Source organism: Bos mutus, chromosome 18, assembly GCF_027580195.1.
Source record: "Bos mutus isolate GX-2022 chromosome 18, NWIPB_WYAK_1.1, whole genome shotgun sequence".
NCBI lineage: Eukaryota > Metazoa > Chordata > Mammalia > Artiodactyla > Bovidae > Bos > Bos mutus.
The window spans coordinates 57568041-57589993 of NC_091634.1; the positions used below are offsets into that span (position 1 = coordinate 57568041).

Genomic DNA, 21953 nt, shown 5'->3' on the forward strand with positions numbered 1-21953 from the left:
CTTGATTGGGGCTTCCCAGGTGGCACTACTGGTAAAGAATCCAACACAGGAGATGCAAGAGACAGTGGTTCAGTCCCTGAGTTGGGAAGATCCCCTGGAGTAGGAAGTGGGCAACCCACTCCAGTATTCTTGTCTGAAAAATTCCATGGACAGAGGAGCCTGGCGGGCTAGAGTCCAAGGGGCTGCAAAGAATTGGACACGACTGAGTGACTGAGTACACACAGAGATTTGATTAGGTGTGTTATCTTCTCAGACCATCTGACTCTGCTACTGTCAGAGGAAATCAACAGCATCTTCAGAGATCGGATACAGCAGTGGAGACTTGGGCAATTTAGATGAGAAAGTGACTGGCTCTGGATTGAATTATTTCCCTATACGATATTAAAGTTTCTTTCCAAATCACGTTTAGGTTGGCATTTCTCACTTCCTGTCTGCAAATTCTGCTCCACAGCCTCTGATAAAGTCAGACAGAAGAAGTCTTGGTACCATGAGGACTACACACTTTATATAAACTCAGTTAAGCAAACTTTATCCTAATTAGGTTGAATCTGATTTGTCATCTGATCATCATCAAGTTAGGAACCATATACCCAGGCCACAGCCTTTTTGGCTCTTAGAAATGTCTATAGCTGGCACTAAAGTAGAAGATGAACAAATATGTGTTGAATGAATGAATAAATGAAGGAATGAATGATGGAGCTGTTGAGTGGAAAGAGAAGTGTGTTCTAATCAGCCAAAGGAGGGTGTGAATCCTAGTTTTGCAATTTATTACTGGCTTTTCACCATGAAAAGGGAAACAACCCAGAGAAAGTAGCTCTATGAATTCATTTCCTATTGTTGCTACAAAAAATTACCATCTAGTTCCATGGCTAAAAACAAATAAAACCAATTTATTCTGCCAGAGTTTTATATTGTAATAGGATATATATTACATTATATACAGAGGTTTTATATTGCAGTTCTGGAGATCAGAAATCCAAAATGGGTTGCCTGAGGCTAAAATCAAGGTTTTTAGCAGGGTTGTGTTCCTTTTGGAAGCTCCAGGGGAGTCCCTTTCTCTGTCTCTTTCAGCATCGAGGGACTGCCCACAGCCCTTGGCTTATGGTCTCTTCCTCCATCCTTGAGGCCATCAGTGTAACAGCTCTGAATCTCCTTCTGACTCTTTTTATCAGACCCACCTGGATAATTCAGAAGGGTCTCTCCACCTCAAGGTCCTTTCCTTAATCCCATCTGCACAATCCCTTTTGCTGTATAAGGGATTAGGATGTGGATGTCTGGGGTGGGGTAGGGGGAGTCAGGGATGGAGAGAGAAAGAGAGACTCACCCTGCCTACCACAGCTGTGCTGTGCACCAAGTCGCTTCAGTCACGTCTGACTCTTTGTGACCCTATGGACCATAGCCCACCAGGCTCCTCTGTCCATGGGATTCTCCAGGGAAGAACACTGGAGTGGGTTGCCATTTCCTCTTCTAGAGGATCTTCCCAACCCAGGGGTTGAACCCATGTCTCATGTCTCCTGCTGCCCACTGCAGCTGAGCCAAATTTATCCAATGGTGATGGGCAACACCCTGTACCTTTCCAGAGCATCACAGATAGCTCATGAAAAGTACTCCCCAGGGAGCCCACCCCCCCATCATGAGGGCAGTGGCTGGCTGTCTTCTTGGGAGGAATCTAGGTCTGCCCGGAGGTGGCCCGCTGGTCTTTCCACCATGGGGTGGTGACATGGTCTGGGCTCCCTTCAGAACCTGTTGGTTTTTTATAAGACTGTGTCAAGTCCACCCCATCTCACTTGAGTGTTCACATATGTGGATATGTGCTTGGCAAAAAGACTTTCCTCTCATGGTAACCTTGAACTCCATGCTGCATGCGTATTTGTGCATGCTAAGTCATTTCAGTTATGTTTGATTCTTTGTGACCCTATGGACCGTAGCCCATCAAGCTCCTCTGTCCATGAGATTCTCCAGGCAAGAACCCTGGAGTGAGTTGCCATGCCCTTCTCTAGGGCATCTTCCCAACCTAGGGATCGAACCCGTGTCTTTTGTCTCCTGCATGGGCAGGCAGGTTCTTTATCATTGGTGCTACCCGGGAAGCCCCCATGCCACATACCACCCATCAAATCTTGATTGGGAAAAATGCTATTTAGAGACCCAAGCACCTGAGAGCTGGAAGTCCAACCCCACCCTTCAAGTGTCCTTGGGTTTAGCCAGACCACATCCTTTTGGCCCCAGGCTATTCACTTTCACTAAACTTTGCTTTACTTAGTGCTATTAGATTATGAAACAAGCACACCATAAGAAGCAGCATCACAGGAGAAGTTGCATTTATGGTAACTGTTCTGTGAGTGGATGTTCATTACATGTCAGCATACATTTCTTATGAGAAACGACAGATAATTATCCCTGGCCTTAAAATCAGCACTGGGATTTCCCTGGTGGCTCGGTGGTTAAGACTCTGGGCTTTCACTGCAGGAGCATGGGTTTGATACCTGGTGGAGGAACTGAGATCCCACAGCCTGCATGGCCTGGCCAAAAGCAAAGTAACTAACAAACACCCCAGTACTGGTTATGGTTTTCCTGGTGACTGGTTTATCTCCATCAAATGAACACAAGTGCACATGGCTGATCATTTTTCTCCCTTTGCACAACCCACTCTTAGGAAGCCAAGAAGCTTCAGCAAAGCTATAAGACATCAAAGCCTGCATTATATGCCCCATTAGTTATCTACCCTCGTTGTCCCCTCCCCAGTTCCTTCCTGTTTCACATTTTTTTTCTTACTGTCCTTTAGTTTAGTTCAGAGTTTAGTCCTTTCGTGTCTGTGAGCCCAGAATAAGGCATGGTAAGAACTTCTGTTATTTCCCAAGACGTTTTTTTCTCTTTTGTGAGACCCAGGTCCCTGATACATTTCTCTTGGTTCCAAGAAGAACAAACTCAAATGAAAAACAAAAAATCAAAACATATAACCAAACAACGTCAATGCCGATGTTTCGACACAGACTCTCAGCAGAACTGAATCCAGCTCCACTGTAAAGCCTGGCACTGAGGCTGATAAAAGGAAAACAGGTCTCACACGTTACGTGCCGAGCACACCGAGCTCATAAATACCAGCGTTCTAAATGGCTTGCTTGCTGTTAACAGATTCACTGGCACTGAAATCCATTTCTTTTCTGGGGGATATTTAACTTTTATTGTATCTTTACTCATGGTCAAAAGACATTGGCAAATTTGCTAAAGTGATTGAAGATATTCTTCTTAAAGGCATTCCTTGTCTTCTTGGAAAGGAAAACCAGAAATGAGTTGTACAGTATATAAGGTTTTGGTAGTTGTAGAAAGCCAAGATTAAAAACAAAAAAAAACAACCTTAGTAGAACCACCAATGAAAAAAATCTTTAAGATATACGCAACCTAAGAGTTCATCTCTGAGTTCATAAAACAACAGAATCCTCAACCCCAAGAACCTCTCACGCCCTACTGGACAGTGTATCCAGACCCTCTCTTTTTAATCTCTATCCCCATAGAGCCCAAGACGTAGTATGTATTCAATGCACAGTCACTGAATTAGTGAGTAACATCTCACTCTCTGTCCATGGAATTTCCCAGTCAAGACATGACTAGTGACTGAGCACAAGTACCTCTCATTCTCAAAGGTTGGAGTTCTCCTCCAACCCCAAGACACCTAGGGGAACACAGTGCTTGCCCTGGGGCAGGTTGGCAGTACATATGATGTGACTGGTACTGAGATCCATCCAAACCATGAAAGAAATCTCTGCCATTCCTGAGCTCCAGGGCAGCAATTTTAATTTCCTTTATTTCTTCCCTTGTCAAAACATGCCTTACAGGTGACATTCCTACAAGCAACCGCTCTCATGGGTAGACTTAGGTTAAAGTGCCATTCCCACTGTGCTAGTACAATCTCCATCTGCCTCCCTGCCACTCAAGAAAATATATCAGAACACAAATGAACAAGGACACCATTACTCTGGGAAGTATCACGAATTTGTGGCAACTTACTGAAAAGAGTAAAGCCTCCGCCATTTTGGCATTTCAGATAATGTTAGTAGTACATGACCTACGGAGCATCTCACAGTGATTGACATGAAGGTTCACTGGGATGCCAAGGCTGAGAGTGAGTGCTTCTCTACAGAATCCACCACTGAGACACACCATCTAAGAGATCTTTCCAAACTCCAGAGAAACCATCTCTGAGGCTCACATTAACCCCAACACATTCGTCCTTATGAACTCTGCCACTCACGTGAGATTCAGGAGAACCACAGTGATCATCTCTACGAATGGACACAGCTCACAAAGAAACATCATCAACCGCGTGTCACTCCACTCTCTCCACCCTGACCTCGGGGAGGAGGACGCACAGCAGCCCACTCACCACGCCGCCGCCAGCCGAGTGTATGAGCACAGACATCCCTTCTCGGAGGTTGGCGACTTCGAAGAGCATCATGTAGGCGGTGACGAAGTTCATGGGGAAGGCAGCGGCCTCAGAGAAGCTCATGTCCTCGGGGATCTTGTAGACAAATTCCACAGGTGTGCACACTACCTCTGCCCAGGCGCTGTAATTGACAAATGCCATGACGCGGTCCCCGATCTGGCGAGAGGGAAGCACGGCGTGAGTGGAGGTTTCTTAGTCTTTTTTGAGAGATTTCTCAAGTACACTTAATGATCTAGCAAAAACTGTAGAGTCCTTCCCAGGGGGAAAAAAAGAAACCTCAAACCCTAAAATATGCACACCTTCACCTCACCTGCCTTTTGAGGCATTTGTGGATGCTCTGAACCAATCTCTGCAAGCTTCCCAGAGGCCATGGAAGCCCCGGTCTGTATCCCTCTTCCGGAGCATAAATATCGACGTGCACCACGTTGCACGCCTTGGAATGTTAGCGTCAGAAGGTCACATTACCGATCCGACCTCTCATCTAATCTCCCTGTTTCAGGACGTGGAGGGTCAAAGGGGCAGGGCTGGGAGTCAGTCTGCTCTCTTTGGTTCTCTCCCAGCCCGTATTGATTCCCTGCCAGGCTAGTTCACTGCAGTATTTGCGTCAAAGGTTAGCACCGGATTACCGATGGCATTAGATGTGAAACGTGGTGCGTCAGAAAAGTCATGTAAATCTGAGTGCAGGGAATTGAATAAAAGCAACCAGGCTCAGAGAGAAATAGGAGACTGCCCGCGGGTGTGAGGAGCACACGTATTATACGGCAGGCGTTGTCCTAAGGCTGTCACTTGGTTTACCTCCTGATCGGATGAGGCAGGGCTGAAGACTGCGGTTTTTTTAAATCAGTGGTTTACATAGCCAGACACCAGGCAGAAAAGAAAAGAGTGGTCTTCCCTTTAAAGTGGTTATAATCATGTGCTAAGTTTTTTTTTTTTCCCCATAACATATCATTATTCAAGGGAAATACAAAGTAAACCATCACGAACAGCTTATGAGTTGCCAAGTGGTAGTTCAATGGAACCATTCTGCTATCTGACGTTAGGCTTGTACTGTGACTCTTCAATGCAATATTCAAATTGTTACTGTCACAGTGATTTCTCAGTAAACTAATGGCTTCCATATATCTGTGTTTTAGTTTACTTTTTTTTTTTTTAGTAATTGATTCTACTGTTTTCTTCTAGTTTAGCCTTTCTCTTTTACCTCTGTTCAACAAACTACAACAAAAGCCTCCCATGAGACTGGTTTCTTTTTATAGCTCCATATTACAGATGAACGATGAGAGTTTTTTGCAGACACTTAAACTGAAGCAAAGAGAAGATCACGTCACTGATCTGACCCAAAAGTCATGCAGCCAGAGAGCAGCTGGACCTGGATGCGAACATAGCGAGGCTGACTCCAGATACAAATAGTTCATTCATTACACCTAAGTGCTACAAAGAAGACACTGAGTTATATAAGAGTGTGCAACAGGGGAAACCCACCAAGTCTGGGAATATTAGTCTAAGGTCTTTAAGTTCCAGTTTCCTTGGCTCTTACATGGGTTTAATATTAGGAACGGCTCCTTATGAGATTAAATAAAATAATAAGCAAGCAACCTACATGGCATGGTGCATGTAAACTGAGCAAAGAACAGTCAGTGCCAGCTCTTAAGAAGCCTGGTTCCTGATCTCCCATGGAATTCACACTTTAATGATCGAAAGCTAAATCTTTGACCCACTGAGTTTCATGAAGCAGAGGAAGAGCTGTCTAGTGAGGAAACTGATGGGTGGGAGAGGCTGTCTCATGGGCAGTGAGGGTCAATCCTTGGAAGCATTGAGAATCAAAGGATGCTGTCAGGAACATCATGGCTTGGACCAGAGGATCGCTCAGGTCTAATACCGGCATCCTCCTTTTTCAGAGTCATGCAAACCTAAAGCTCTGTCATAGCACCACAGAGTAGCTGATGACGTGCGGTGTAAACAGAGTGTGGGAAAAGAGTATCTCAACCACCGTGACAGTGATGGTCATACCACCCCAGACCACCCTGACAGTAATGGTCATGCCATCCCAACAGAGTTTTCTGCTCCAGGCCTCTCATTTCATTATCAAAACGTCAAAAAGAGGGGTCAGCCATCAGATAAACCCTAATCTCAGAGTCCAGAGGTGGGAAACTTTTTAAAAAATATCTAATTCACCTCATTATTTGATTCTGTTAGGGAAAAGAAATTAGTTTTTGGCAACGCAGCCCAAATGATTCCTTTTCTGCAGTGCTCCCGGCAATAATTTTTCAAGGCTTCCTTGTAATCGATCAAGCCAAGACAGCTAGCTATTCCATGTGTTGCTGTGTGGAATTCTATCTCCAACATGATTGAAAATCATAAGTCAGTAGAGGGCATATTAGTATTGGTTTTTCTCCCCAATCACGCCCTGACTAGAAACCCGTAGGTGGCTTCTTTTATTAGTGCAGCTGAAAGGACTGGAGGAGGGGTGGAGGAGATGATGGATCAATCTGACAATAAGCAAGCCAGGGCTAACTAGCAAAAGAAAGATCATACATAAGGGAAAATATATATAATCAGGCACAGTGATTCCTCCCTATAAACCAAGGTCAACCCATCCCTAAAATGATGGGTTGTTTATCCAGTGCTCAGGCTTGATAGAGCAAATGGTATGCTCTTTTCCTTTGGGACCACGTGGAGGAATGAAGAACAGATTGTATTTCTTATAGGCAGCATTTTCAGGGAGAGACGGTGCTGCCTCTGGTTATATTGCCTACCTGGGGACAGAAAATGTAAAGTCATAGAGAAGAAAAGAAAAAGCACAATTACTTCTCTCTGAACGTTTTTCTGCCGTGTTATCTGGAAACCACTGACAAAAAGACAGATGAGCTGGTTGAGGGGTCCAGACATTCATCATAATGAATTTGGAGCATATTGATATTTTCAAAGTATACTGAGGCTCTGAGGCACTGAGACCAAGCAGCAGGCTCAAAATCGATTCTGAGGGGATTTTGGCATTGCCTTTTACAGGATTTTTCTTCCTGTATTAACCATCCAATGCAGCATTTGCAGGTGGGGAGGAGGGGTAAAGATTGTGGGACTGTAGGAAGAATCAAAACTCTCTAGTGGTTTGAATTCAGGTTCACCTTCTACTTGCTCTCATTCTGACCGCATGGAAAACTACCAAACCCTTCTGAACTTCATCTCTAACGGGATAATAATCTTTACGTTGCAGGGTTGTGATGGGGCTGAAAAACAGTAACTTGCCCATGTTTCTGGTTATGATGGATTCTCAAGTGTAAGGTCTCTTTGTCTCTCCGTGGGGAAGCACTAAAGTTTAATGAGAGCTCTTATGCCTGATTTCCAATGGCTTTTCTTGCTCTCAACTACCACAATTTTGTATAGTTGATTTGCCCATAGGTTTTTCAGTTTTCATAGACCAGATCCTATTTGATTTATATGGTAATGGTAAATAGGATATTTTCAGTGATTAAAAATTTTGTTATTGGGAGTTATGTACATGTACAAAAACAGAATTATATAATAACCCTTTGTAGACTTGTCTTACTCCCCAAGCCACCAACCCATAGCCAATTCTGTCTTATTGTCAGATAACTCTACCCTTTGTCTTTACATTTTTCATCCAAAAATGCCCTTTCTCAATGTCTGAAATAATGACTTATAAGTGATTAGAAGAAACAGAGGCTATTTCTCACCAACCTTTGCATTTTGTAATTAACTTCTGAGCCTGATGTGATGGTGAAATGGGAGCCACGAGTAGAGAGAGGAGGGGTGTACGCTTGGTTAACCCATGGCCAAATCCATAGTTGTATTCATTTTAATCTTTTTAAAAAAACATTTTTCTTTTTAAAAATCTTTTTAATAGCTATAAAGTGAATAAAGGGGATGTTAAGGTTTCCCCTGGCCACTTCACCAGACTGTTGCGAGGAGTTGTAACAAGATGGTCCCTGAGAAAGGCATGAGACACTGGGAAAGTCCTATCACTTATGAATATCGTGTGTGAAACAGATAGCTGATGGGAGCCGCTGACGGCACGGGGGGCTCCAGGCCATGCTCTGTGAGGGGCGGGCGGGGCTGGGGGAGGTTCAGGAGTTAGGGGACATATGTGTGCCCACGGCTGATTCACTCGTATGGCAGAAATCAACACACTACTATCGGGCAATTATCCTTCAATTGAAATAAATTTTAAAAAGCAAATAACAAGAAGACATGTTACAGATGATTTCAAATGCATTTTGCATAATGTTTTGTTTAATCTTGTATTATTTCAATAGATTCCAGATAAATATCACCCTTTCAGTCAGAAGTCAAAACATTACCTCAAATCCTTTAACGCTGTCCCCTAGGGCTTCAACAATCCCAGAACACTCAAATCCTGGCACCAGCGGGGTCTTGGGAGGGGTGTCGATATTCCCCTGGCGCACCATCAAGTCAATGAAGTTTAAACCACTGTAAACAGCAAAATGAAAAGAGAGAAATTCACGATGAGATGGAAAGAAAGCACTGGCTTGACTCTTCTTTCCTTCCCATCCCCTCCCTCCCCTTCCTCCCCCAGTTCCTCTCTTCTTTCTTTTTTAACTTTCTGGAAAAATGTGTCTAATAATAACGTTACTTAGCTAGATGTCACCAAGAAAGCAAAACAATTACCTCTCTAGACAACTCATGCTTTCTCAGCCCTTCAAATGGCATCTGCAGCGTTCACGCTCTAATTCAAGAGAGAGCCTCGTTGTCCCCACTCACAGCCTCCTTACTCTAACTCTAAAAATGTATTGACCAGCCTGGTCATTAGCCATTCTAGCACTTAATTGAGGGGAAAAAAAATACTAGGAAGAGCTTATAAGAAGAAACACAGAAAGCAGCCAGACATAATGGCCACCCACCTATCTATGAAAAAGAAAGAGAAAAAGATCTAACTTAAAAGGTCTCAAATAGACTGTCACAAGTAGCTCAGCTGGTAAAGAATCCACCTGCAATGTGGGAGACCTGGGTTCTATCCCTGGATTGGGAAGATCCCCCAGAGAAGGGAACGGCTACCCACTCCAGTACTCTGGCCTGGAGAATTCCAGGGTCACAGAGTCAGACATGACTGGGCAACTTTCGCTTTCACTTTCAACCATCTCACAGACTTACACCAGCACCGCGACATAAAGGCCAGCCGTAATGGTGACCGTGAGCCATCAAGAGACCAGGCTGGGTGCGCCTGCAGGACGGTGACTCGAAAGAGAGAGGTCAAAGGGACAGGCCAGTGGGTGTGGGAAGACTGGAAGGCTTGTTTCAAAAACCTGAGTTGTCTCTGGCTGAGAGAAATTGTTTGGTATTCTCTATAGACATATTACTTTTGAAGTAAGAAAATTATCATTAAACTATATCAAAGTCATTGCCTTGGAAATCCACATACTTGATTGTAATGATGCTACCAATGTTCCAAACTATTGGTTGTTTTTTTAAGAGCTACAATTGAGAATTGCATTTAACAGCTGTGAAGGAATGAAGTGAGAAAGCATGTATGTGAAATACACGAGCATGTATTTTTTTCGCACATGTGGCTCTAACGTACTTCCTGTTTTCACAAGCTGCCATCTAAGGAAGACATGGGTTGGAGAAACCAAAGTCCTCGGTCTGGCCCAAGGCCTATTGGCCTCTGACCACAGCTTCTCTCGCAAGCAGAAGACTTGAACTCTTTCTTAAACACAGCTTGTCCGTTTCTTCCTCGGCCTCTTTGCAGCCAGGGACACAGGACGTCTACCTTCCACCTCTGGTCTCCACTTGTCAGTCTCATCCATAGCAATGGACAGGGGCAAGGAGGGTGACTTCCTTGAAAGGCGGATTAGAGTCACCCCTTTCTCAAGGTTTTTCTAGCCATAAATGAGGCCAGATTCACATATTCCCCCCACCGAAGTATCTCTGACATGTGCCCTTTCTGAAGACAGCTGCATGCCTCACACTTCTTGGCTCCCAGAATACCTGGCATGCCTCATACCCACAGCAACACAGTAGGTACTCAAGCAACACACACTGAATCAAGGAATATTCATGAATATTCAAAAACACGTGCTGCCAGGTTGAGTACTAACGCCTTTTAGAAAACAGCCAAGGGATGCTCAGAGTCATGGACACCCTTCTGAAATGTGTGTGTAGACTTCCAACCATCCTGTTTCAATGTTTAGTAGTTCTTAGGGCCACTTAGTAACCAAAATGTTCTCCAATAATGTGGCTGAATAAAGTCTCAATTCCACGACTTCTCCCTGGGTAACCCTGGGTCGGTTATGCAACCTCTCTAAGCCTCAGTTTCCTCATCTGTGAAATGGGAGTTATGAGAGCACCCGTATCACAGGGTTGTTGGGAAAACTGATGAGAGTCAGGCATTGTGCCAAGTAAAAAGTACATATTCAATAATAATAATATCTGTGTCTTCTATTAAGAAGGCTGAAGTGTGAGATATATTTTGGGAAGATTGCCATTAAATGAGAGTGAAAAATCGTTTCAGAGCTGAAATGGGAAAACTTGAGCTATCTGTAAGCTTCGCTTCTGTGAAATAGCCCATTTTCCGACACAATCAAATAAATAAAACATCACTGTATAACAATAAAAGGAATTTCTACATCCCAAATCAAACACTCCATCTCATGTCACACATATTTCAGCTCACCGTGTTATATCCTCCATGTGAAAACTTATGATTTCCCAAGACCCCTGATGGAGAAATGGCAGAAGAGATGACTTGACAGTGCTGTAAACGCGCCAGCCCCTTGGACAAGGTTTCAGCCGAGATGCCTGTCGCACTGCTCTGTAGGGCAGCCTTCAGTTTCCATCCAGCATGAAGCGGGTGCAGTGATTATAAATGAGGAGGCAGCTACTCAATGCCAGAGAGAAGGGCCAAGACTTATAGAGCCTTATATAAGGGCTTAGCCTCTATAAGGGCCAAGACCTTATAGAGCCAGGAGCACCCCGTTTTCTCAGTGAGGCATGCACTCAGGATTGTGGAGGAAGCCAGTCACCTTCAGGATGGAAACATGAAGGAGGTGTGTCCCACGTGAGGGGGGATGGGTCAGTGTTGTTTATCTCAGCAGAGAGGAGGTGACGAGGTGGTGACGAAGCACCTTTATGCTACATCAGACCTGTTTCATGGTGTCTGCCCATGCACCTCCTCCTCAAATGGAGCCAACCAGCATTTACTGAGGGCCTCATTTGGGGCAGAAACTGGGATAAACATTTTCCTTTTGTTATTTAAGACTCAACAACACTCCTACAAAGTATGAACTATCATACCCACTTTTCAGATGAGGAAACTTAGGCTCAACAAGTTACTTGTGTAAAGTCTCATCTGTGGAAACTGTCAAGTCAGGATTCAAATCCAAGCCAAGTCCAGAACCTGGGACCTCACAGATGACACCCTAGTCCCTCTTCACAGGGACTCCATCCACTGCCCTTGATGAAGGGGGCACATCCAGGGCCCACATTTATAACTTCCTATCTCTTTGCCAGCTGACACTACCAATGGTTGGACCCAGTGTTGGAGGAGTGGCCAATCCTAGTTTGAGCAGGAGTGCATGCAGCATAAAGCAAATGAGCTGGTCCAAGAACTGGATCTCAGAAACCATGAATTGGAAAACATGCATCAAGAGAACAACTTGGTACCAGAGAGGATGTCAAAAGGTAGGACTGAGCCAGGTCGCAGAGCCAACCCAGCAGCTTCCACCAGGGTCAGCTATACACACCTCACTGCTGAATTATCAAGGCTGGAAGAGCCCACTCTCGACCTGTGGTGCCTCCTTGCCCCATGTGCCCCCTGCCGTCAGATACCTAAGGGGTCCTTGGATACTTCACATACGTGTTTATAACAGAGCTCTTCGTTGGGTTATGTGTGTGGTTTCTGCCTCATGAACCCAAAATACAAATGAAAACAAATACTAGAATCAATATCCGTAAATCACTCACTGGACAACCATTAATGACCTCATTTTTTTTCCCCCAAGCAAAACAACTAACATTGTTTAGCAATAATAAGTTCCTTGCCCAAGACCACACAGACAGTGAATGGTGAAGGAAAGAACTTAAACTTGGGTCTGTCAAACACGTTTTTCTTCCCACTCCCTCAGGAAAAAACACAGGGGCATATCAAGCCATGCATCATCATTATAATAGTTTCTAATTTTCTCTAAAATTCCCTGGTGGCTCAGATAGTAAAGCGCCTGTCTACAGTGCAGGAGACCTGGGTTCAACCCCTAGGTCGGGAAGATTCCCTGGAGAAGGAAACGGCAACCCACTCCAGTACTCTTGCCTAGAAAATCCCATGGACGGAGGAGCTTGGTGCAGGCTACTGTCCATGGGGTCGCAAAGAGTCGGGCACGGCTGAGCGACTTCACTTTCCCCTTTGGGAATTCTGAGGCGGGGGGGCAATGACTATGCCTGATGATTCGGGCCCACACCAGGGGTGACCGTCAGATGTCTTTCTTGCTGACTTTTTATGTGACTCTCTTAAACATCTGAAGTGAAGTGAAGTGAAGTCGCTCAGTCGTGTCCGACTCTTTGCGACCCCATGGACTGTAGCCTACTATGCTCCTCTGTCCATGGGATTTTCCAGGCAAGAGTACTGGAGTGGGTTGCCATTTCCTTCTCCAGGGGATCTTCCTGACCCAGGGATCGAACCCAGGTCCCCTGCACTGTAGGCAGATGCTTTACTGTCTGAGCCACCGGGGAAGTCCACCAGGGAAGTCCTTAAACATCTGAGAGCACTGCAAAAAGAAATAGTACTGCAAGGTGCTTGATGCAAAAATGCAACCCTGTGTTTCTCCAAGACTGATACAGTTAGAAAAGTAAGGCTTTTGTTCCCTCCTATATTAAATTATTAGTCAAATGAGAGGCTTAAAGTGTTATTACTGAGATTTACAGTGTTTCAGACATATAGCAAAGTGATTTACTTTTTTATATATGTATATATACATATATATCATGTGTATGTATATACATATATGTATATGTATATATATACACACACACACAGTTTTTCAGATTCTTTCCCACCATAGATTATTAAAAGATATTAAACATAGCTATGGTTTTTCCAGTAGTCATGTATGGATGTGAGAGTTGGACTGTGAAGAAAACTGAGCGCCGAAGAATTGATGCTTTTGGACTGTGGTGTTGGAGAAGACTCTTGAGAATCCCTTGGACTGCAAGGAGATCCAACCAGTCCATTCTGAAGGAGATCAGCCCTGGGTGTTCTTTGGAAGGACTGATGCTAAAGCTGAAACTCCAGTACTTTGGCCACACTGGGAGGGATTGGGGGCAGGAGGAGAAGGGGACAACAGAGGATGAGATGGCTTGATGGCATCACCAACTCGATGGACGTGGGTCTGGGTGAACTCCAGGAGTTGGTGACAGGGAGGTCTGGCGTGCTGTGATTCATGGGGTCGCAAAGAGTCGGACATGACTGAGCAACTAAACTGAACTGAAACATAGCTCCTTTGCTGTAGTAGGTCCCTTTTTTAATCTATTTGATAGACAGTAGTGTATATCCGCTAATCCTAAATTCCTAAATTTATCCCTCCACCCACCCCTCCTCTTTGGTAACCATATGTTTGTTTTCTTTGTGAGTCTATTTTTGTTTTTTAAATAAGCTCAAATGTGTCAGTTTTCAGATTGCACATATAAATGACACTGTATGATACTTGTCTTTCTCTGTCTTGCTTGCCTCACTTAGTATGATGGTCTGTGAGCTCATCCATGCTGCTGCAGATAGCGTCATTTCGTTCTTTTTTATGGCTGAGTGATCTTCCATCATACGTATGCATGTATCAGGTGTGTGTGTGTGTGCTCAGTAGCTTCAGTGTCGTCCGACTCTCTGCAGCCCTATGGACTGCAGCCCGCCAGGCTCCTCTGTCCGTGGGATTCTCCAGGCAAGAATACTGGAGTGGGTTGCCATGGCCTCCTCCAGGGGATCTTCCCAACCCAGGGATTGATTCCATGTTTCTTATGTCTCCTGCACTGGCAGGCGGGTTCTTTACCACTAGCACCACCTGGGAAGCCCAGGCATGTACCACATCTTCTTTATCCATTCATCTGTTGATGGGCATTTAGATTCTTCCCACGTCTTCACTATTGTAAACAGCACTGCAATTAACATAGGGGTGTGTATCTTCTCAAAGTATAGTTCTATGCCCAGGAATGGCATTGCAGGATCAAATGGCAACTCTATTTTTAGATTTTTAAGGAATCTCCCTGATGTTCTCCATAGGGGCTGTACCAATTTACATTGCCACCAACAATGTAGGTGGGCTCCCTTTTCTGTATACCCTCTTCAGCATTTATTATTTGTAGGTTTTTCAGTGATGCCATTCTGATACTTCATTGTGGGCTTGAGTTACATTTCATTACTAATTAGCAATGTTAGGCATCTTTTCACCTGCCTGTTGCTTGTTTTGAATGTCTTCTCTGGAGAAATGTCTGTTTAGGTCTTTGGCCCACTTTTGGATTGGATTACTTGGTTTGTTGATATTGGATTGTATGAGCTGTTTGTATAATTTGGAAATCTGTCACTTGTCAGTTGTACCATTTGCAAATATTTTTTTCAAGACTGTAGGTTGTCTTTTCATTTTGTTTATGGTTTCCTTTGCCGTGCAAAAGCTTCTGAGTTATTTCTTCAAGGACACCAGTAAGTGGATGACTGAAAAATCAGCCCAGCTATCAGTTCAGTTAGTCAGTTCAGTTACTCAGTCGTATCCAACTCTTTGCGACCCCATGAATCGCAGCACACCAGGCCTCCCTGTCCATCACCAACTCCTGGAGTTACTCAGACTCGTGTCCATCGAGTCAGTGATGCCATCCAGCCATCTCATCCTCTGTCGTCCCCTTCTCCTCCTGCCCCCAATCCCTCCCAGCATCAGACTCTTTTCCAATGAGTCAACTCTTTGCATTAGGTGGCTAAAGTACTGGAGTTTCAGCTTCAGCATCAGTCCTTCCAATGAACACCCAGGACTGATCTCTTTTAGAGTGGACTGGTTGGATCTCTTGCAGTCCAAGAGACTCTCAAGAGTCTTCTCCAACACCACAGCTCAAAAGCACCAATTCTTCGGCTCTCAGCTTTCTTCACTGTCCAACTCTCACATCCATACATGACCACTGGAAAAACCATAGCCTTGACTAGATGGACGTTTGTTGACAAAGTAAAGTCTCTGCTTTTCAATGTGCTATCTAGGTTGGTCATAACTTTCCTTCCAAGGAGTAAGTGTCTTTTAATTTCATGGCTGCAATCACCATCTGCAGTTATTTTGGAGCCCAAAAAAATAAAGTCTGACACTGTTTCCACTGTTTCCCCATCTATTTCCCATGAAGTTATGGGACCAGATGCCCAGCTATAGTTTATTAATTTTCCAGTTTGAGAGAAAATTGGCCCAAAGAGGGATTTAGCAAAGAAGAGCAAGTAGATGTGGAGAAAGTCCCCTTCTATTTTCCAGGTGAAGGTAAGGTGAAGGTTGCTCATGGGAAAGGGTTTTGGATTTCCTGCCGTCTTGTTCTTCCCAGAGGCCATCAGTGTCCTCAGCACAGATCACTAGACAAAGGACAATGTGATGAAAATCTTGAAAATCTTCCAGAATCCTACTTCTCTACTAATGCACCTCAATAGACCCCAATCATATATTTTGACCTCACACTCAATAGGAATCCCTAATCTTGCCCCATCTGGTTCAGTTGAGAGATACGTGGTCACAGAAACCACCTTCAGAAACCCGCTGTTTTACTTTCTGAGGGATTGTTGAACATATCATTTGTTACAATATACGTTCTCTTCTTTATGAAGACTGGGGATTTCCCCTCAAATTTCAACACAGAGGTTTAGTTTACATGGGTCTCACAGGCCCAGCACAGTGTAGAAACTGATCATATTTGTTTCTTTTCATTGGCTACTAGGAAGCTCCAGGCCAAAGTTGTAGCACCCCTCCCTGAAAACAGCAGCACTTTCTGGAATTCATTCTCTATGTCATTCTAACACTCACCATCATCTTAACTTTCTGAATGCTTTGGGGTTGCCATTTTTAAAAGTCTTAGGCTCTGTTATCTTAGATCTCAAACTTGATTGTACACCAGAATTCTGAGGAGTTCTTATTAAAACAGATGGCCGGGTCCCACTCCTGCACTGTTGACTAAGCTGGTCTAGGGCGAGGGTCAAGAAAGCTATGGTACATATACACAATGGAGTATTACTCAGCCATTAAAAAGAATACATTTGAAGCAGTTCTAATGAGGTGGATGAAACTGGAGCCTATTATACAGAGTGAAGTAAGCCAGAAAGAAAAACATCAATACAGTATACTAATGCATATATATGGAATTTAGAAAGATGGTAACAATAACCCTGTGTATGAGACAGCAAAAGAGACACTGATGTATAGAACAGTCTTATGGACTCTGTGGGAGAGGAAGAGGGTGGGAAGATATGGGAGAATGGCATTGAAACATGTAAAATATCATGTATGAAACCTGTTGCCAGTCCAGGTTCAATGCATGATACTGGATGCTTGGGGCTAGTGCACTGGGATGACCCAGAGGGATGGTATGGGGAGGGAGGAGGGAGGAGGGTTCAGGATGGGGAACACATGTATACCTGTGGCGGATTCATTTTGATATTTGGCAAAACTAATACAATTTTGTAAAGTTTAAAAAAAATTTTTAAAAAATAAAGAAAAAAAAAAAGAATCTGCATTTCTAACAAGCTTCCAGCTGCTGCTGCCGCTGCTGCTCTAAAAAACACACTTAGATAGCTGCTGCTGTACCATTTCTTTTAAAGCTATCTCAAGTTGTCTTTGGGATGAGACAAGGTAAAAATTAATAGATGATGATTAAGTAGATAAGAAAATGAAAAGCTCTCTCATAGTCCTCTAAGGCAGCTGAATTTTTTGATCCTAGTCCAAAGAATTATATTACTCTTGTTAAATGTGGTCTTATTAGATTAGGTTCATCATTCTGATTTGTCTGGCTCTTTCCTGGATCCTAATTCTTTCATCCAAAAAATTGGCTCTTCCTTTTGGATATGTAGCCTCTGAGAATGCAGATATCAAGCCATTGACTTTTCTGTCCAAATTGCTGATAAAAATTTTGGACTGGCTGTCACATTCCTGGTTACTAAGGGTATTTGTGAAGACCACAACGAGATGTCATGGAGGAAATTCAAGATATAGAACCAGTGGACATGTTTTAAGTTTCTTCAATTCATGAACTCTATGATTCTCTGAAACATCTCCAAGATACTGGCATGACCAAAAAGTCCTTCCAGGTTTTTCCAGAGCAAACTTCTTGGCCAACCCAATACTTTGAATTCATGTTTAACAAGATCTGTGTAAGTTAGTGAGCCCCACTCTTCGTGAGCCAAGGCAGTCAACCCCCCTCCCCATTCCCAGCAGAAGTTGCTGACCACGTGGGCGCAGTCTGAGCAAGTTTCAGGTACAGTAATTTTCTGGATGCATGTCATGACCATCAAAGCTCCCCCCTCCCGTGCACAAACACACACAAATCCCCCTTCCCCGGCCCACAAATCCCCAAATATGCACACTCTGGTCCTAGCTCTGAGAGTGTTTTACCCAGGCACACATTCTCATGTGTGATCAGCACTGAGAAAAATTGCTCTAAGTAGCCTCAAATCAGCTGTTCCCACAAGAAGACTTTTTAAGAAGAGATAGGTCCTTTCTGTGATGGGTTCTCATGTAGGGCTTTGTGATGGTTTGAGGGGCCCAATAAACTAGCAGATCTCTAGAAACCCTCATTTTAATTCCTCAGATGATAGGGATGGGGAGAAAAGGAATTATTTGTGGCTAAGTCTTGTAATAGATAACATTTATGGGGTGCATACTATGTATCAGACATGGTGTTAAATGTCTGTAAGTGTGATACTTAATTTTTACAGCAACCATAACAAGGCTGAGAGATACATATTGCCCACATTTTACAGAGATCAATACGGAGGCACATTAAGGTTTATAAAGCCAAGAGGTGAAGGCAAGTGATGTCTCCAGAGGCTACTGCCCTTTGCTTTCCTTTCAAGAGACCATCACTCAATGTTTCCAGTTACAGAGAGGGGACTTCTCAACTCACATGTCACACTGAGCACTTACTATGTCCTGAGCAGATACTTAGTACTGGATGTCTAAGAACTGGGGGCTCAGTTTCTCATGGGGAAACAGAATCGTGAAAGCTGATCACAACACAGTGGGATGAGTGGTTTGATAGAAGTGTAGCCAGAGAGCTCACCTGGCCACCAGGAGACGGACTCACAGACAAGATAACCGTGGAGTCAGAACAAGGACCCTCAACAAGGTTTTCTCAAAGAACTCTTAGCTTTGGTGACACCCTCTGTGAAAGTGATGGCTTCCCTGATAGCTCAGTTGGTAAAGAATCCGACTGCAATGCAGGAGACCCTGGTTCAATTCCTGGGTCGGGAAGATCCTCTAGAGAAGGGATAGGCTACCCACTCCAGTATTCTGGCCTGGAGAATTCCATGGTCTGTATAGAGTCAGACATGGGATCACAAACAGTCAGACACGAATGAGCAATTTCCATAAGAAAGTGAAAGTGAAAGTCGCTCAGTCATGACTCTTTGTGACCCCAAGGACTATATAGTCCATGGAATTCTCCTGCATTGCAGGCGGATTCTTTACCGACTGAGCTACCAGGGAAGTTCTATAGTCAGAGCTAAACGTAAACCCTTAGCTATTGCTTTCTGGCTTCTCCACAAGGGGGTTGCTTAATCTCCCTGAATCTTAGTTCTTTCATCTCAAACATGCGTCGGTAGCAGCCTCGCGCTGTCGGGGTTGGTGTGGATTGCACGTGACAGGACCTTGTGAAGCGGGGTGCCTCGCACACCGCAGTGCTCAGTGAGCGTGAGCTGCTGTCGTTGTCATCAGCACAGAGAAGGCGTCATGGGTCAGGCTCCCTGGGAAGCAGACTCCGAGACTCAGCTTTGCATGCAGGAGGGTCGATAGGAGGCACCCCGGAGAACAACACCTACCCAGGGGTGAGGGAAGCTGGACTGAGTGGATGGAGAGGTTGAAACACTGACGTGGTAGTAAAAAAGGACACGATTTATCCGTGGAAAGTTCTAGAGCTAGGATGGGACCTCAAGTCATGATGAATCCAGGCAAGGGGGCTGGACCTTTTTACCTCATGTCAACTGCTCATTGGATGAGAGCTGTCCCCGGGAGGAGCTCTGATCTCAGGCAAGGGTACTTCTTTCTGCTGAGGGCAACTCCTCAGCAGGGACCTAGCTGCGAGCCCCCAGCAGCCAGCACTCGCTGTAGCTGGGGGAAGGCGCTCTTCAGTCCTAAAAGGGGGTCCTGGGTGGTATACCCCAGCATCCACCATGAGAGGGGTGTTATGGCCTTCCTTTGCAGGGCTTTATTCCTCTGCTGGCCCAGAGCAGTGGTCACTGATGGTGAGAATTTACAGAGGTGTCCTTTGCATGGTGGTTTCTGAGAAGGAAAGGTGTAGGGTTCTTACGACCAATGCTGGGAAGGAAGAAGAGGATGGTATCTTCAAACTGGGATCTGAGGATGAGAGGCAAAGAGGGAAGGGAAAGGGAGGACTTGAAGAGATCAAAGTGTCAAGGACACGACAAACTAAGAAAAAAAGAGAAGGGGAAAGGCGGACGAACTATCAAAATACACGCAGGAGTTGATCTTAAATGTTCTCACTATAGAAAAGAAACGGTGACTTTCTGATAGCATGGAGGCGACTAATGGGTTGGTGGTAATCATTTTGCAATTCACAACCATATCAAATCAACACTTTAAACTTACACAATGTTATGCATCAGTCATCTCTCAGTGACGCTGGGGCAAAGGGAAAACAGTCTTTCACAGGGCTTACTAGATTATTTTCAGCTATGAAAACCATACATGCAGGGTTAGTGAACTGCTTGGGGAAATCCATGAAAAATAGTAGCTCGGGGCTTTCTCTGTGTCTAGAAGGCGGGGATCACTGGATACTGGTAGAGACCCAGACACCAGAGGGAACACGGTCAGACGCCACGTGGGGAGTCTAGAATTCCCTCTGCTTGGTGAACTCACTGCCCAGCAGCCATTGCAGCCTGGCCCAGAGGCTCCCAATGTGTGGCTTTGCGCTGAGCCATAGCAGCCTGGAAGCTGTGCCCTTGCTTTTTTTTTTTTAACATTTTTATTTATTTGGTGGTTACCTCAAACTGCTTTGCCCTTTGTTCAGCTCTCCTCTGGCTGCTGCGATATTCCTCAAAGCACTGAATTCTGAACCCAAGGGGGTGGGGCCAAAGAAACACAGGTTTGAGTCATTCCCTCATTTCCCCAGAACTCAAGATTTTGGTTTTGTTTCTTAATCACAGCTGATAGCTTAAAAACATCTAGGACCATAATCATTGATCTCAGAAAATCTTGCTCCCAATTCTTCTTCGTCGTCTTTTTTTAGCCCTATTTTTTTGGCTTTGTTTAAGCAAAATGGGTGTCTGAAGAGGCCTTACAAATATCTGGGAAAAGAAGAGAAGTGAAAAGCAAAGGAGAAAACGAAAGATATACCCATTTGAATGCAGAGTTCCAAAGAATAGCAAGGAGAGATAAGAAAGCCTTCCTCAGTGATCACTGCAAAGAAATAGAAGAAAACAATAGAATGGGAAAGATTTGAGAGATCTCTTCAAGAAAATTAGAGATACCAAGGGAACATTTCATGCAAAGATGGGCTCAATAAAGGACAGAAATGGTAGGGACCTAACAGAAGCAGAAGATATTAAGAAGAGATGGCAAGAATACACAGAACTGTACAAAAAAGATCTTCATGACCCAGATAATCATGATGTTGTGATCACTCACCTAGAGCCAGACATCCTGGAATGTGAAGTCAAGTGGGCCTTAGAAAGCATCACTATGAACAAAGCTAGTGGCGGTAATGGAATTCCAGTTGAGCTATTTCAAATCCTAAAAGATGATGCTGTGAAAGTGCTGCACTCAATATGCTAGCAAATTTGGAAAACTCAGCAGTGGCCACAGGGCTGGAAAAGGTCAGTTTTCATTCCAATCCCAAAGAAAAGCAATGCCAAAGAATGCTCAAACTACCGCACAATTGCACTCATCTCACACGCTAGTAAAGTAATGCTCAAAATTCTCCAAGCCAGGCTTCAGGAATACATGAACCGTGAACTTCCAGATGTTCAAGCTGGTTTTAGAAAAGGCAGAGGAACCAGAGATCAAATTGCCAACATCCGCTGGAGCATCGAAAAAGCAAGAGAGTTCCAGAAAAACATCTATTTCTGCTCTATTGACTATGCCAAGGCCTTTGACTGTGTGGATCACAAGAAACTGTGGAAAATTCTGAAAGAGATGGGAATATCAGACCACCTGACCTGCCTCTTGAGAAACCTGTATGCAGGTCAGGAAGCAACAGTTAGAACTGGACATGGAACAACAGACTGGTTCCAAATAGGAAAAGGAGTATGTCAAGGCTGTATATTGTCACCCTGCTTATTTAACTTCTATGCAGAGTACATCATGAGAAATGCTGG

General features: G+C 44.3%; 1 protein-coding gene and 1 non-coding gene across 2 annotated transcripts in view; one reads left to right on the forward strand and one right to left on the reverse strand.

Annotated features, from left to right (window-relative positions):
* The window catches only part of VAT1L (vesicle amine transport 1 like), a 166025-nt gene that overhangs the window by 126066 nt on the left and 18006 nt on the right, over positions 1-21953 (reverse strand). The window contains exons 2-3 of the mRNA XM_005905698.3: positions 8758-8887; positions 4382-4597 (exon numbers count right to left, since the gene is read on the reverse strand). Of these exons, the coding sequence (XP_005905760.1) occupies positions 4382-4597; positions 8758-8887 (346 nt within the window). The remainder of the gene's footprint in view (positions 1-4381; positions 4598-8757; positions 8888-21953) is intronic.
* LOC138991866 (small nucleolar RNA SNORA15) lies at positions 5253-5410 on the forward strand. Its single transcript, XR_011467764.1, has one exon. It is a non-coding gene; the product is annotated as a small nucleolar RNA SNORA15 (small nucleolar RNA).